At 44.2% G+C, this 17,063-nt stretch overlaps 1 protein-coding gene across 1 annotated transcript in view; it reads right to left on the bottom strand.

The window, feature by feature from the left end:
• The window catches only part of Col22a1 (collagen type XXII alpha 1 chain), a 255,687-nt gene that overhangs the window by 85,194 nt on the left and 153,430 nt on the right, over nt 1-17,063 (bottom strand). Inside the window, exons 35-41 of the mRNA XM_033759289.1 lie at nt 14,772-14,825; nt 14,469-14,513; nt 13,697-13,750; nt 12,004-12,057; nt 10,504-10,557; nt 7,148-7,252; nt 6,006-6,050 (exon numbers count right to left, since the gene is read on the bottom strand). Of these exons, the coding sequence (XP_033615180.1) occupies nt 6,006-6,050; nt 7,148-7,252; nt 10,504-10,557; nt 12,004-12,057; nt 13,697-13,750; nt 14,469-14,513; nt 14,772-14,825 (411 nt within the window). The remainder of the gene's footprint in view (nt 1-6,005; nt 6,051-7,147; nt 7,253-10,503; nt 10,558-12,003; nt 12,058-13,696; nt 13,751-14,468; nt 14,514-14,771; nt 14,826-17,063) is intronic.

A 17,063-nucleotide genomic window follows, 5' to 3' on the forward strand; every position in this document is an offset into this window, starting at 1 on the left:
AAAAATCTATGGTTAGACAAATGGTCTTAAATCACTATAACACATAAAGAATACTTGAAGTCATTTTTCTGCTCTACCACTTCAGGTTCCATTACCTCCTTTTTCTCTAAGAGTCTGTTAGGGTTTGTGTCTAAGTTGCCTCCCAAAAAGCTCATTTGTTCCAAGGTTGTCCCCTGAAAAGTCCCCCTCTCCCCACATCTGTCTGCTTTGATGTTCATGCATCCATTTCCTCTCTGGACCATCAGCTTTGGAGACCCAAAATATGTGCATTATTGTTGTCCCATAGCTCACTCTAAATCTGAGCTAAGGGAATAAGGTCAGTAGATATGCAATGGGTTATAAATGTGCTGGTAGTCAATGCATAAACAAGGGAGTGATTCACTGTAGAGTTGACTTCAGGGCACTTCCCATTCAGGAAAACTTTTGATAAAAACATGCCATCTTGGGAAAAGTCATCTTTCGACTGTGGTGATCAGTGAATTGAGTAAGGGATTAGTGGAATTCACAGGTGTCTCTTTTCCTCATGAGTGTATGGATAGAAGACAGTCCCTCATCTGTTGTGACTGTCACTATAGCTTGTGGATGTAAATAAATTCTTCCCACCAGATTTTCCACTCTCTTTCCCCTTCTTTATCACTGTATTCCAAGGACTTGGGAAAAGATTCTCAAGCCTCTGATGATGGGAGAGTTGCTGGATCACACAGGATTCCCTGAATGGATGTAAGAATGAGAACACCCCACACACCAAGACTACCATGAGACTTAATGTGAACAAGAAATAAAGTTTTATCTGAACACCAAACCAGCACTGCAACGAATTCTAAACAATATCCTAGAAAAGGACAACGAAATTCACAATAACATGAGGCCCAACAGACCAAATCAAATAGGCAAGGCAAGAAACTAAAAGGAGATGGGAGAAAAAGTAAAAAGAGTCAACAAATGGACAACAACATGACAAGAATAAGTCAAAATATATCAGTTGTAACCATCAATGTTAATGGCCTCAATTCACCAATCAAGAGAAACAGATTGGCAGAATGGATTAAGAAGCAAAATCCAACAATATGTTGTATACAAGAAACACACCTAGTGCAAAAGGAAGTCCATAGACTGAAAGTGAAAGGATGGAAAACAATTCTCCATGCATCAGGAGTCCAGAAAAAAGCAGGGGTAGCAATCTTATTCTCAGATAAAGTAAATTTCAAACCAAAACTCATTAAGAGAGACAAAGAAGGACACTACATCCTTGTAAAGGGAACAATTCAAGAGGAAGAGCTGACAATCATAAACATATATGCACCAAATATAAATGCCCCCAACTATATAAAACAAATATTAAGTAACATGAAAAACCAAATAAGCACTAATACAATTGTAGTGGGGGATTTAAATACCCCACTATCACAAATTGACAGATCTACTAGGCAGAAAATCAACAATGAAATAATAGAACTGAACCAAGCTTTGGAACACATGGACTTAATAGATGTTTATAGAGTATTCCACCCCCAAAAACCAGAATATACATTCTTTTCGGCTGCACATGGATCATTCTCCAAAATAGACCACATACTGGCTCACAAAACAGGTCTAAATAAATGCAAAAAAATTGAAGTCATCCCCTGTTTATTATCAGATCATAGTGCAATCAAACTAGACATCAATAGCACAAGAAACTATAGAAACTTCACAAGCACATGGAAACTGAACAACACTCTCCTAAACAATCAATGGATTACAGAGGAAATTAAAGAAGAAATTAGACAGTTTTTACAAATAAATGAGAATGCCAATACAACATACAGGAATCTTTGGGACACAATGAAAGCAGTTCTACGTGGAAAATTCATAACATTGAATGCCCACACTAGGAAAACAGAGCGGGCTCAAATAAACAACTTAACGATGAAACTTAGACTCCTAGAAAAACAAGAGCAAGAAAAACCCAAAGCTCGAACAAGAGAGGAAATTATAAAGATCCGAGCAGAAATCAATGCAATTGAAATTAAGAAAACGATACAAAAAATAAATGAAACAAAGAGCTGGTTTTTTGAAAGAATAAATAAAATTGACAAACCCTTAGCTAATCTTATCAAAAAAAGGAAAGAAAAGGCTCAGATCCATGCAATTAGGAATGAAAAAGGCGAAGTCACAACAGATCCGAAAGAAATCCAGAGGATCATGAACACCTACTTTGAGAACCTGTACTCTAATAAAATGGAAAACACAGAAGAAATGGACAGATTTCTAGATACTTATGAATTACCAAAGTTGAACGAAGAAGATAAAAACATTTTAAACACCCCAATCACAATCAGTGAAATTGAAAATGTAATTAAAAACTTACCAACAAAGAAAAGCCCAGGCCCTGATGGATTCACTGCTGAATTTTACAAGACATTTAGAGAAGAACTACTACCATTACTCTTCAAACTTTTCAATGAAATTGAAAGAGAAGCTATACTTCCAAATTCATTCCTGGAAGCAAGTATCACTCTGATTCCCAAACCAGAGAAAGATACAACCAAAAAGGAGAACTACAGACCAATCTCCTTAATGAATATAGATGCAAAAATCCTTAATAAGATACTAGCAAACAGAATACAGAGGATTATTAAGAAGATCATCCATCATGACCAAGTCGGATTTATTCCAGAGATGCAAGGGTGGTTCAACATACGAAAGTCAGTGAATGTAATACATTATATTAACAAAGTCAAGGACAAAAACCATATGATCCTCTCAATAGATGCAGAAAAAGCATTTGATAAAATTCAACACCCATTCATGATAAAAACCCTGCAAAAAATTGGAATAGATGGTCTATACCTCAATTTAATAAAGGCTATTTATGAAAAACCATCAGCCAACATCATATTGAATGGCCAAAAACTGAAAACCTTCATGTTAAAATCAGGAACAAGACAAGGATGCCCACTATCGCCACTTCTCTTCAATATAGTTCTGGAAACATTAGCCACAGCAATTAGACAAGAGAAAGAAATTAAAGCAATAAAGATAGGAAAGGAAGAAGTTAAACTATCATTATTTGCTGATGATATGATACTCTACATTGAAGATCCAAAAAACTCCACCAAAAAACTTCTAGACTTAATTGACAGATTCAGTAAAGTATCTGGATACAAGGTGAATACCCAAAAATCAATAGCCTTTCTATACACAAATAACAGACAGACAGAAAGAGAAATAAGGGAAAAAATTCCTTTTACAATAGCATCCAAAAAAATGAAGTATCTAGGAATCAATCTAACAAAAGAAACAAAAGATCTCTACACTGAAAACTACAGCACTCTGAAAAAAGAAATCGAAGAGGATATAAAAAAATGGAAAGATATCCCCTGCTCCTGGGTAGGAAGAATCAACATAGTGAAAATGGCCATACTACCGAAACTGCTATATACATTCAATGCAATGCCAATTGAAATTCCAACACTATATTTCACAGAACTAGAAAAAAGAATCCAAAAATTCATTTGGAACCACAAGAGACCTAGAATAGCAAAAGCCATTATAGGCAACAGTCACATGGCACCAGGTGTAACAATTCCCAATTTGAAACTATACTACAAAGCCACTGTGATAAAATCAGCATGGTACTGGCAAAGAAATAGGCCTGAGGATCAATGGAACAGACTGGAAGACACAAAAACAAATGCAGATGTACTCAGCTACCTCATCTTCGACAAAGGAGCTCACCATCCTCAGTGGAGGAAAGATAGCCTCTTTAATAAATGGTGTTGGAAAAACTGGATATCAACCTGTCACAGATTAAAATTAGACCCTTATCTTTCGCCATGCACTAAATTAAAATCCAAATGGATTAAAGATCTAAATATTAAAACAGAAACATTAAACTTGCTGGAAAGTAAGTTAGGCAGAACTCTGGAAGACATTGGTATAGGAAAAGACTTTATGAACAAATCCTCAGTAGCACGGGAACTAGCAGAAAGAATCAACAACTGGGATCTCATCTTACTAAAAAGCTTCTGTACTTCAAAAGAAACCATTAGCAGAACTAAGAGACAATCTACAATGTGGGAAAAAATTTTTACCAGCTGTACCTCAGACAAAGGACTATTATCAAGGATATATAAAGAACTCAAAACAATCAGTCCCCCCAAATATAAAGACCCGATCCAAAAATGGGCATCCGAAATGAACAGACATTTCTCATACAAAGAAGTGAAAGCAGCAAGAAAATATATGAAAAAATGTTCCACATCACTGGTCATTCGAGAGATGCAGATGAAAACAACACTGAGATTCCACCTCACCCCACAAAGAATGGCTGCTATCAAGAAATCACACAATAACAAATGTTGGCGGGGTTGTGGGGAGAAAGGAACCCTCCTCCATTGTTGGTGGGAGTGCAGACTAGTGCAACCACTATGGAAATCAATATGGAGATACCTCAAAGAGCTTGGACTGGAGGTTCCATTTGACCCAGCCATCCCTCTGTTGGGTATCTTTCCAAGAGAACTAAAAGAATCATATCACAGAGAAGTATGTGCACCCATGTTTATAGCGGCACAGTTTGTAATAGCTAAATCTTGGAAACAACCTATTTGCCCATCCGTTGGAAACTGGATAAAGAAGTTGTGGTTTTTCTATAAAATGGAATATTACTCAGCCATAAAGAGCGAGAGAATAGATTCATTCATAGGAAAATGGATACATATTGAAGATATACTCCTAAGTGAAATAAATAAGTCCCACATGTGTAAATACCAAATAGTTTCCCTGGTGTGAATATTCTGCAACAATGCATAAGATTCTAATAAGATTACTGACATTTAGAAATGGGAGGAAAGGAGCTAAAGGTGTAGGGAAGGTGTGATACGTAGGGGAAGAACAAAAAGGGAAAAGAAAAAAATGTGAGAGAATGAAAAGATGAAAATAAAGTGTTTGTAGATGGGGAGGGGAGGAGGGGGTGAAGGGAGGGCAGAGGTAAGGGGAAAAAAATGAGAATCAAGACTTGCCACGTAAAGGTACATGATCCTAACAATGAATGTAACTGTACTGTATCCCTAAATGTACCAATAAACTCAATTTAAAAAAAAAAAAAGAAATAAAGTTTTATCATGTTAGGGTCATATTACCACGATTAAATTAATAATCTGCAATTACTTAGATTGCTTATCCAGTTGAAAGCTAATATCCCTTGCACTTATATTGATTCAGCAACTATTTATTAAGCACGAACTATGTGGGCACTACTTTAGGATAATAGTTAAGAGTCATAGAATCTCTAGTCTAATGGAATATTGCTATGGCTCATATCTAGATGCCCTCCCCAAAGCCTCATGTGCTCATTCATAGGTGGGGCTTTTCAGAGCTGGCTGGATCTAGGGCATGTGTTCCGGATTATGGGTGTGTAATACTAATTAAGTCCACTGACTGGAACTATTATAGCTCTGGGTGTGGAAAACAGAAGCCCCATCCTGAAAGTGGGTGGTACCAATCATTAGATTTATATCCTGAGCCAGGCATGGTAGCACACACCTGTAATCCCAGCACTCTGGAGGCTGATGCAGGAGGATCGCTGTGAGTTCGAGACCAGCCCAGGCTACATAGTGAGTTCCAGGTCAGTCTCAACTACATAGTAAGACCCTGTCTCAAAAAAACAAAACAAAAAAATGATTTATATCCTGGATGGAATATAAAGGCTCAATGCTGTTGCTGCTGCTTCCGTGCCTCTGCCTGCCACATCATGGACTGTTTCTATTCTGCCATGCTGCCCTGCCTTGGCGATAGACTATCATGGACTGAAACCTGTACAAATGGTGAACTGAAATAAACCTCTCCTCCTTCAACTTGTGGGTATTTTGTCTCAGCAATGAGAAAAGTAACTAAGACAAGTATGACAAATGGAGAAATATGGAAGAGGATTGAGTTCATCAGAGATTCTTATAACAAAAATTTCCATGGCCCCTTCCTAACTGCAACCCATGCTGTCCACCATTTGTTTGACAAGCACTTACCTTGGTTCCTGGGGGTCCAGGTAGTCCAGGCAATCCATGTAAGCCCTGTTGAAATGAATGATTTAAGAATAATTATAGAACCCTGAATGACCACTGACTGTCCACCTGGTGCCAAGCGGGGTGCACTCTTCTGGGTGCAGGGACAGATGCACAGGTACTCTCACTGTTTTTCAGCCACAAAGGTAGGGAGTGCTGTGTATTCTGACTGCCTCTTCTATGTGAACATGAAGATATTCTCCGCCTACCTTTGTTAGCTTTTCTCCAAAGGACTGATATAGTGCTGGCTTCCACAAGCAAGGGGAAAAGATCAGGTTTCACAGTAGGGTTTACCTAATTCCAAACTCTGACCTCTTTTGTCTTTACTGTGCTATTGAGACCCAGGGGTGGCCTGTGTGAGGAGGCTTCAGTTTCATATTGATAGATTTCACTAAATGCAACACTCATAGTCAGAATTAAAACCACGAGTCTATTTCAGGAAACACTGGCTAAAAGAACCAGGAGGGCCCATCAGTCTTTCTCCACTCTATACTCAGGTTCATTGTGAACTATTTGTTTGCTTGTTTGTCTCCCTCCAGATTGTGAGCATCTCTAGGGCACAGACTGTCTGATCTGTCTGTGTCCCCAGCACCTGGCCTGGCCTGGCATTCAGCAAACTATCCACATTGTGCTATGCTAGCCAGCAATAATCAGCCCTGTTTTCTGTGGTTTTGCTTTCCAAAGTTTTAGTTACACGAGTCTGAAAATATTAAATGGAAAACTCCAAAAATAAATATTTCATAAGTTTTTAATAATTTATTGTAGCTTATGGTTATAATTGTTTCATTTCATTATTGCTATTAATCTTTTACAGTACTTAATTTATAAATTAAACGTATCATAGGTATGCACGTACTGGAAAAATATAAGACTTAGATCTATCCGAGGTATCAGACATCTGTGGTCGTACTGGAACATATTCCCTGGTGGATGACAATACACTAAAGCCTGCTGGTGCTCACCGACCTTTCCCACCTAACTCAAGGTCACTGGCTATGACTCAGTTTTTGCAGTTTAGTAGTGACCCTGTTATTCCTTTTCATTTTCCAGTCTTAGCTGGATTTCTTCAGGTTCAGAAACACCCCCCCACACAACTTGCCACTTACCCGTTCACCATCATTCCCTTTTCCAGGTGGCCCAGGGACCCCAGGAGTACCAGGATCACCCCTGGGGCCAGCTGGCCCTGGGCTTCCTTCTTCACCTGCTGTTCCCTGGAAAGAACAGTGGACAGCTTTCAGGATCAGTGATGCTTCGGAGTTTAGTTATCCCATGGTTAGTCAGCCTGAGTGGGTTAGTGGGTTTTCTGGCACTATCCTGTACTGATAATTTTAAAAGCTCACCCTCAAGGGGCGTAGATAGATGAACTGCAACAGGTGTTGCAGGTTGAATTGTATCTCCAAAATTCACATATTGAAGTGCTAACACCCAGTACCTCAGTGTGGAAATAGGGTCTCTGCAGGTGTAGTTACTTAGCTTAGGATGAGGTTATATTTGAATATGACCTTCCTTGAGACTCATCCAATATGACTGGTTGTAGTGGTCTATATCTAAAATGTCCTCTCCAAAATCTGATTGCATTATGGGGGTGCTAATATTCATCAGTAGATCCACTGCTGAGTTCAGTAGCTAAATGAGATGTTAGGAAATGGGACCTCATCAAAGAGATGGGCATTTGACCTGGAATGGTGCATTCTTTTCCCTGGCTCTCCCCGACTTCTTCCTGGCTGCCATGGGCTGAGCAGCTTTCCTCCACTGCTCCATTTCTGCCTTGGAGCTAGACAACCATGGACTGAATCTTCTAAAACCATGAGTCAAACTAAACCTCTCTTTCTTTAAGTTGTGAGAGTTGTGTATTTTGTCCCAGTGCCAAGAAAGTGACTAACACATTGGTGTTCTCTGAAGAAAGATGCGTGGAAACAGACAGGCAGAGAGATGATGTGAAGATGCAGGAAGAAGATGGATGTGGTTGAGCCAAGAAGAGGACCTGGAATAGACCCTTCCCTCACAGCATTGAGAGGAAGCCAACCTTGTCAACGCCCGACTTAAGAATTCTCCAGAACTGTGAGAAGATAAGTCCCTGCTGTTTAGTTCACTAAATATGATATTTTATTACAGCAGTGCTAGCCAATGAATGTGACGTGGAACATGGACATGCAAGGACATCAGTCACTACCTAATGTGCCTTCCACCCTGTTCTACTGTCAATGTGTCTCTTGAAGATAGTCCTTCATTTCTGCTCAAACTCCTCTGGGAGCAAGAAGGTCACCCTGTTCTAGGCTGTCCATTTCTGGATGAAATAGCTCAATAATACAGCACCTTCATAGCCCTCTCTGACATCTTCCCAAAATTTGACACTGAATTTGCTCCATGGAGCTTTGGAGACAAAACATAATCTCTCATCTCACAACAGGTCCTTATCAATGTGAGCAGTGCTCGATGTTCCAAAGGGAGTGGGGTCAGACATCCAGAGATACTGAGAAGCTAGGATTGGAGTTTTCTCTAAGCCATGCTCATATTTATGACCTAAGAGATATTAGAAGCCCACATGTGGGGCACTAGGTAGAACCCATGGCTGGAGGGGCCCCTTTTCTCAAGCAGGGTTCCCTGCTAAGCTGCAGTCCTGATGTCTCCAGACTTTCAGTCTGGATGAGGAGAGATGAGGTGAGGCAAGGCAAGGATGGCAAAGCAAGTGATAGAGAGGGTAAACCCAGCCTCCTGAGCCTCAGGCCAGCCTCTGGACACAGTAAAATAAAAGGAGCCTGCTGCAGGGTCAGAGAGTTTTACCACCTGCCAGAGCACTGGAGCTTCCATTCCAAACACAGCCCTGGGTTTTCCTCAGACCTCAGCCTGTGCTTCTGCTGTAAAGGAAAAGAATTTGGCTCCCCCTAGAGGTCAAATGAGCCAACGGCCCACTGATTTTCTGGTCTTTGAAGGCTCCAGGAGCTCCCATAACATCTCCCTTAAAATCTGGGTCACTTCTGGGGGTTGATCCCTTACTTAAAAAGTGCAGGCCTTCTCATGTGGTACAGTCAAAAATCAGAGTGGCTGGAGATTTCTTCTTATTTAATTTGGGTGCTCAACTCCTACTTCTGAAGTCTAGAATAGTACTATTATTTTCCAAATAATTTTAGCACCTATATCACTAAGGGTTATCACTGAGCCTTTGATCACCTAACACTCCAGAATCTCAAGTTACTTTCCACAGGATGATTGGTCATTTTTCTTTCAATAAACTATTTTTTCTCTGAAGTACATATTTTAAAACTGAGCCTTTTGCCAAAATGTAAAATCGACATCTACCCTTGTTAAACTTTACAAATATAAAAAAGAAAAAAAATTACTCCTCAAAAAGGTAGCATGTAAAGTGAGCTTGAAGAAATCTGTATGAAGATTTTGGACAGTTTTGTATTAGGAGAGGCCCCTACAGATGATCCATCTGTATGCAGATCCATCTGTATGCAGATCTCTGGGCCACCTGTCCAAGGTTGTGAATGCAGCCTACGCATGTGAGGAGGCAAGGACAAAACTGCCACCAGGTTCTCATCACCTGTCCTCAGCTGAGCATGATGTACCTGATCCCCCAATTCCCCAACTACTCTTGGCAACCTGGGACCAATGTATGCATTTGCATCCTCATTTTACAGCGGTACAGACTTGGGAAGAAGAAGGTAACTTTCATTCCGCTCAGGTGTTGTCAGTCTTGGACATCCTAACATTCAGGGTGGATTATATTTGGAGGTAGGAAGTTCTTACCTTGTGAGATTGTTAGCAGAATCCCTGCTCTCTATCTACTGGTGCCAGACGTGGCAAGCACATGTTGGGAGATTAAGAACCATTACAGTAACTCAAGTTTAGATCTGCACAACTAGGACACAGGAGCTGGCATTTCACCTGAGTCTGAAGTCCAAGAATCTCACCAGTCTTTCAAATGAGCACCTGAGGTTTTCCAACTTTGGCTCCGTGTTGCCAACGAACATGAGATAAAGTGCTCAGTGGGAGAATGGGCAAGCGGCGCGGATTCTCCTCAGCCTTCGGGACTTTTAAAATTGGGGGCTGACATTATTTCTCTCTTCCTCCTAATGGACACAACTCTTTCTCAGGTTAGTGAGGTTTATGCTTAATTACAGGTGCACAGTGGATTAGCTGGGTGCAGAACAGAGAGACAGTAGGATTTTGAGTCAGAGAGACCTCACTCTAAGGCCAACTATGAAACCCAGGGCAAATTAATTAACCTCCCACAGCCTCCATCTCTACATCTGTTAAATGGGCACTCATTTGATTCAGAGGTCTGTGAGGAGGGGCAGAAGAGATGGTGAGATGAGTTAGTTTTCTCCCTTTCTCCAACTTGCAAATCTCTTCTGATTCCTGGGTCCTAAGCCAGACCTGAGCAATGCAAGATCCTCCTTACTGCTTTTATGGGCTGAGAATAAAAGTCTATGCTGGATGACTGTGCTGGTCTTACCTTCTCACCGCGCTCCCCATCTTTCCCAGGGGGGCCTCTGAGGCCAGGTGGGCCCTGAAAAAGGAAGATTATTCACTTGGTGAGTTTCTCCATGGCTCATAGTCCCCCCACAGAGGTGTGATCAAGACTTCTTCCAGCTCTGTCCCACCTGTTTCCCATTCCAGGCTTAAATTCCCAAGGCCTGTCTCCTCCCTCAGCCTGACTGTGTGTACTGCACATAAGATGTCTTCAGAGCAGGGGTGGCCTGCACAGCGTCCTGCCAACTCCTGGGTTGTGCGGGGAAGGACCTCACAGAGAGGACACCAGAAAAGATGCAGACGAGTCCAAGAACACAGGCTCAGTGCCAAAGCCCTGCTCCAGCAGGGTCAACAGAGTCCCCACAAGTTTACTCCAAAACAGGTCTCAAGGGCAAACTTTCCCAGCAACCCCCAGGAGGAAGATGAGAAAGGGGAGGATGGGCAGCTCGAAACACATTGTTGCTGTGGACTCCAGGAGCCCACCTGCGCACACCACAGCGAAGCCCCACCTGAGGGCACCATGACCTCAGGGCTGCTGGTGGTGGTGCTACTGGCCACTTGCAGGCAGCTGGACAATGTGCTCTCTAATGGCCCAGGAAGACCCACAGGGCTCGGAAGGCAGGGACAGCTGCACCACAGCAAGGTGAGACTATACAGGGCTAGGTGTCAGTAGCTTCTACTGCAACCACTCATTCCCTGACTCAGTTTCCTTGAGCGTCAACTTCCACCTGTGTAAAATTGAGTTAAAAATAAGTTCACCTAACAGGAGTGTGAGGTTCACAGGAAATGAATTAACTCCAGTACTTCAGCAAGAATACTGCCTGAAAGGTGTAGCTGCCCAGTATTTGTCCTCTAAGTCACTAAGATTACGAATGTACAGGGCAGACCTAAATGTATCATGGGGGATAAATTCTCCATAGTCCTTGACTAGTGTCGGCGTGTGTTTTATTGAACAACTTTAAAGTCTAAATCAATTTTTATGGTGAATCATAAAGCTAGTCCATTAGCAGACGTGTGGGGCTTCCACACCAGAGGCGCAATCTCAGCTCTCGGATCTCAGCAGGACAGATGAAATGGGATCTTATTGGGGAACAGCCCCACCTGCTGCTGATGCCTCCATGAGCACCCTGTCAGGCCTTATAAAAGTAAGAGCTGTGCTTGGAATCCTGGTGTCCTAAAAGCCAGTCAGGGGAACTGTGACTTCTTTATGTTCTGTTTCTTCGAAGACAAACTATGCTGTTGATTAGAGAATCAGTGAAAACTGCATCCTGGTGGCAATGAGAATTATATTCACTACCTGGGGAAGGGAAGTGCTTCCTCGAGACTCATGTTTGCTAACTTTCTCTGTGAAGTTCCTCAGGACATTGGTATCCCCAACCTAGGAATGGGGTAACGAGGCCTGTGCCTGAGTCTCATGGAGAATAACTTGGCTAAATTAGTGGACAGTAAGGCAGGCCCACAGCCTGTGCTCCCAATTACTCACCACACTTCCCGGGAGGCCACTGGGACCAGGTGGCCCTGCAGGTCCAGGAGCACCCTAGGCAGACAGAAGCCATTTAGAAAGGTCAAACACTGAACTACAAACACCTGTCCTGGCCACTGCCCCATCATGTTTTCTGTGCCTGGTTGGAAATGCGCCAGTGTGCACCCCTCTATGAGTCCTAGGAACCTTCGCCTTTAGAGTGTTGTGACACCCTACCTAGGAGAGCCCTATGTGAGTGTGTTTCAGGCACAGAGTGGGGAGATAAGAGGCCAGGGCTCTGGCAGTTTCTTAAATTCAGTATGAAAACTTCAGGTTTAGCCTTAATGCTAAGCATGAGGGAGAGAAACACTAGAGAGAGAAAGAACCATTCAGAGTTGAGCTGCAGAGAAAAGGTTGTGGTGCAAAGAAGAAGGTCAGCTGTAGGGCACGGACAAGCCTAGGAGAAAATAAACACTGTGTGAGTGGTGGCTGCCCACACGGACCAGGAAGGGGCCTTCTTGGAGGGTGTGCAGAGAGCGCTGACCAGGGCTCAGGCTTCATGGCAACCATGAGTCTGAATGGACCAGGGCACATCTGCTTTTAGTCTACATCATGCTGAAGATGCTAAGGAACATTCACAGGGAAAGGGCATGGGGGAGAGGTGTGTGTGCTCGGTCTGTCCAGAGGATCAGCTTCTTGGGGCAAGTGGGTAAGAACTAGGACTTGATGTCTGGACCAGGATTCCATGAGATGTGGGTGAGACACTCCAGGTGGGTCAGAGCTATGGAAGTAGGCAAGCAGGAACTCTCCAGAAACTGGACAATGCTTGTGTTTCTTCTAGGTCTTCCCCCAACTGCCACAAGATGACATGCATCTCAAGGGCAGGGAATCACAGAGCATGCTCTGCTCCCAGCCTTCTTGCCTACACAGCTTCCCTTCTTCCCCAGGATGAGCTCTGTCCATGGCTCCATCCACTGCCGGGAGAAGCTGCCCTCTGCCCACTCTATGGCATCTACACTTCTCACGACTCTTGGCTGACTCCTTCCCACTGGGTCACAGGCATGGTGGCCTGGGCACGTGAGTGTGTTCCAGCTGGCACATCTGGCCTGTGGTCATAGAAGCAGACTGGAAACCACCTGCTCCTCTTCCTACCACCACTATTCCTGAAAGGCATGGTCAGAGCAGCCTTGTCCAGCCTCCCATTTGCATGAGGGACAGGCCCAAACTCTATACGATGCCGCAGAGCTCTACTCAGCCCCAGGGAAAATCCCTTTTACATCAAACACATCCCAGATTCTGGATCCAGGCCTTGGTATGGGAGAACCAGCAGCAGCAGGAGACTTCAGAGGATGCATGCAGAAAGGTGTGTGCCTGGGTGCATTTCCTTGATTGTGTGTACATGTGTGTGGGCGAATACATATAGCTAGGTCTTCAGAATGTGTATATGGAGCTGTAACACAGGCGCACTGCTCAGAGTAACAACTCTTTTGAGAGTGGATTATCTATGTGTATCCTCCATGTGCTCATGGAAGGAGATTGCGCTCATGGATTGCTCATGTGGACGATGCCATAGAGGCCAGAAGCATCCCCTGTGCCTGTGTTTTCTTGGCCATATCCCATCTAGTTAGTCCGGAGCTGGGAGCCACAGGGCAGATGCTCAGTCCTGTCTCCCTCCTGTGGGTCCCCAACAAGACAGGCAGGACACAGGACTTACAGGGTGTCCTGCTTCTCCAGGAGCCCCACGCGCACCATCTTGTCCCTTGGTACCCTGGACAGCAAACAAAAGGGGATAAGTAAGTGGTCAGAGACCCAGGAAAGCCTCTTAAAAACCCGGCTCATGGGAATCAGTTGATCTGCACTGAAGAGACTGGAGCAGAGCCTGAAGTGCAGAAAACTACTATTCGCTGGCCCACAGCAGGGACATGGCAAATCATGGTTTTATGCATCCACACCACTGGCATGGCCTGGGGCCTCTGGGATTTCAGGCAGACAAGTCCGTGCCATGAGCTCCCTCACCCAGTGCTGAGACCCCAAGGAGCCAGAGGCCCTATTCAGGAGGGATCTAGGGAAGATGCCAAAAATGGAAAAATAATATCAAAATGCTAATATGACTCGCGCCACTTAAGCCAGGGCAGCCAGTCAAAGCTGGGGAGGGAAACAGATTTTCTACAACTGAAAAAACGCTTTGGGAGCCCAGAGCCACCCTGACTACTGAGGGCACTGCTCTCCAGCTCACACTGTATCTAAGGCAGTGCTTGCAGGTGCATGGCCAGCCTTTAGTGGGAGGGCAGGGACAGCTAGGTTTCCAGAAGCAAGGCCCCCAGGGTGGCTGCCCTCCTGGACACTGCAAAGTGATAGAGCCCTGGGGCTCTGGATTCTCCTGCCCCTGTACCTTGTCACAGCGCCCCCCTGGCGAACATTTCCAAAATGCCAGGTGTGACAGGCCTGAGGTGAGAGGAGAAAGTGGACTCTGAGAGCTATCTTACCGGAGGTCCAGTGGGTCCCCGAGGACCTAGTTCTCCAGGACGGCCCTGCAATGAAACAACCCAACTGTGAAGAGTTCAGCACCCTAGTTCTCAGGAGATGGGACAGGCATAGTGCATGCAGTGGATACAATTTCAGGTCCCCTGAGGGGAGGTGACCAGGGTCACACTGAGTTTACCAGGGCTCTGGGGTTGGACATTGGTCTCTACAGGGCAGGTCTGAGGAAGCCGACCCCTGAAGGCCCGGTCTCCAGAAGCCTGGTGCACAGAGGGGTTGAAGGGAGCAACCTTGGGGTGGGCACTCACCAGTTCCCCAGCCACTCCTGGGTCACCCTTCTCTCCTTTAGGCCCTTGTTCACCCTGTTGGGTAGAAGCACAGGTTACAGTCATACCAACATGAGAGTGAACTTCCCCTCCTACGGCACATGTGCATGGGCCTCACCTGTGGCACAAAAGCTACCTTCAGCCCTAGGGACCCAGCTGGTGGGTGAATGCCACTCCCCAGAGGCTGTGCCTGCTGGCCAGAGAAGGTCATTCCCACACTGCACTGAAAGACTTACCTCTCTGACTTTCCTTTCAAATCCAAGGACACAAATCTCTTCTTTAAGAAAGTGGAACCTCAAACACCAAGTCTTCCCATTAGGGATTCTTGGAGTCTGGAGTCTGTCCTCTATGGCACACAAGGTTTGACCCATGTCCTTCCAGCTCATCAATAAATAAAGATGTAACAATGCTGAGAGAAAGATGTGTCTCTCACACCCCCTTTCAGATGGAGACGTGGAGAGCTTGCTTTGTTAAAAGGAATCAGACCTTTGGGGACAGACTAGGTTTGAACACTATACTCTGCATGTTCAGAACAGCATGTCTAAATTTGACTGAACAGAACATCAGGTTGGAAAGGCAATGCCTGGATGTGCCCAGGCAGAAGTCATCCACTGGAGGGGAGGAGAACTGGACCCTCCCACTCCCTGAGGCTGCAGTTGCCACACCTGGGATTCCCAACACACCTCCAAGGAAGCATAACGGCTGCATCAAGGGCAGGCCTCAGGGGCTCAGGTGCCTGTCTTTGGATGGTTGAAGGGCCAGCCTTCTTGCAAAAGAGCAGCAGGGACTGGTGACTACTGCAAAAATAGCCTGAATTTAGACAAATACAGACTGCTGGAGGGCTAGACTCTGCTTCCTTGGTAACAGAGCCTCAGGCAATTAGTCACCCATGCTGACTTCAGCTTTTGCATCTGCAGGACCCACAGGAGGTCTTTGTGTCTCGAAGAAGGGGGAAGTTCAATGATGGACTGAAGAGACTGGGTAGATCTGTGGGACTTTGCAAGACAGCAGCTGACAACCAGACAGTAACATCCAGCAAGGCTGGATGGAGTAGCCCTCCCCAAAGGAACAGGCCTGGCATTGTCCAAAATTGCTCCGGCCTGTTCAGGGACTTCTACAGAGAGTCACAGAAGAAATGAGATGGGTGCTATTGTAAAAGGGATTGTTTCCCTAATTTCACTCTCAGTGAGTCTATCATTTGTATACAAGGAGACTATTGATTTTTGAGTATTTATCTCGTATCCAGTGACTTTACTAAATCTGTCAATTAAGTCTAGAAGCCTTTTCCTGGAGTTTTTGGGGTCTTTTATGTACAGTATCATATCATCAGCAAATAATAAGTTTCACATCTTCCTTTCTTATCTTTATTGCTTTTATTTCTTTCTCTTGTCTAATCTCTGTGGCTAATGTTTCCAAAACTATATTGAACAGGAGCAGTGACAGTAGACATCCTTGTCTTGTTCCTGATTTTAGCATAAACGTTTTCAGTGTTTGACCACTGACTGTAGGTCATGTAAAGGTACAAGATCCCAATGATGAACACAACTATATTGTATACCTAAAATGTACTATTATGTATAATTATATGTATGCCCAAAATGTATTAACATGCCTAAAATAAATTAATAAAGATTTCTAAAAATGAGATTGGCATCTACCTTAATAGAAAACAGAATTCTGCATAGGCAGGAGTTTGCAAGCAAAGGCTTTGGAGAACTGAAGGTCTGGGAAGATCCTGGATACACCTGTAAGCAGCCTGTAATATCTAGAGAGCCTAGGGTGAGTTGGCTCTAAGACTTGGTGAGGGAAACCAGTCTTACACATTGATGGTTTCACACTGACTTCTTTGCCAGGCCCCAGGAAATGCTGGGGATCTTGCCACAGTAGCTCAGGCCTGCCTCCCCCTTCCAAGCCTCTCTCAGACCCTCCTGTGGGAATTTGCATGACCTCAGGCTGGTGTCCTCCCTCTGTCAACATCACCTATGGAGTGGAGTCCCCAGAGTCCACCTTGCAGAGATATAACCTCCTAGATTAAGTGAGAATGCTTTTTCCAAGTGTCTCTCAGAGCCAAACACAGAGGGGGCTCCAACAGATGACAGTTTATTCCTTCTAGACTCTCCATGGCCAACCAGCCCAGAGGGACATGCCAAGCTCCACACACTAGGGACAACAATGCCTGCTTCAGTCTTAGAGCATTTCCTGTGGTGAAGATCTGTGAAACTGCCTAGATCTCCAGTCATGACCCATACAACCCATAAAAACAAAAGGGTTCTG

Source organism: Fukomys damarensis, unplaced genomic scaffold (assembly GCF_012274545.1).
Source record: "Fukomys damarensis isolate Sample0158 unplaced genomic scaffold, DMR_v1.0_HiC HiC_scaffold_5, whole genome shotgun sequence".
NCBI lineage: Eukaryota > Metazoa > Chordata > Mammalia > Rodentia > Bathyergidae > Fukomys > Fukomys damarensis.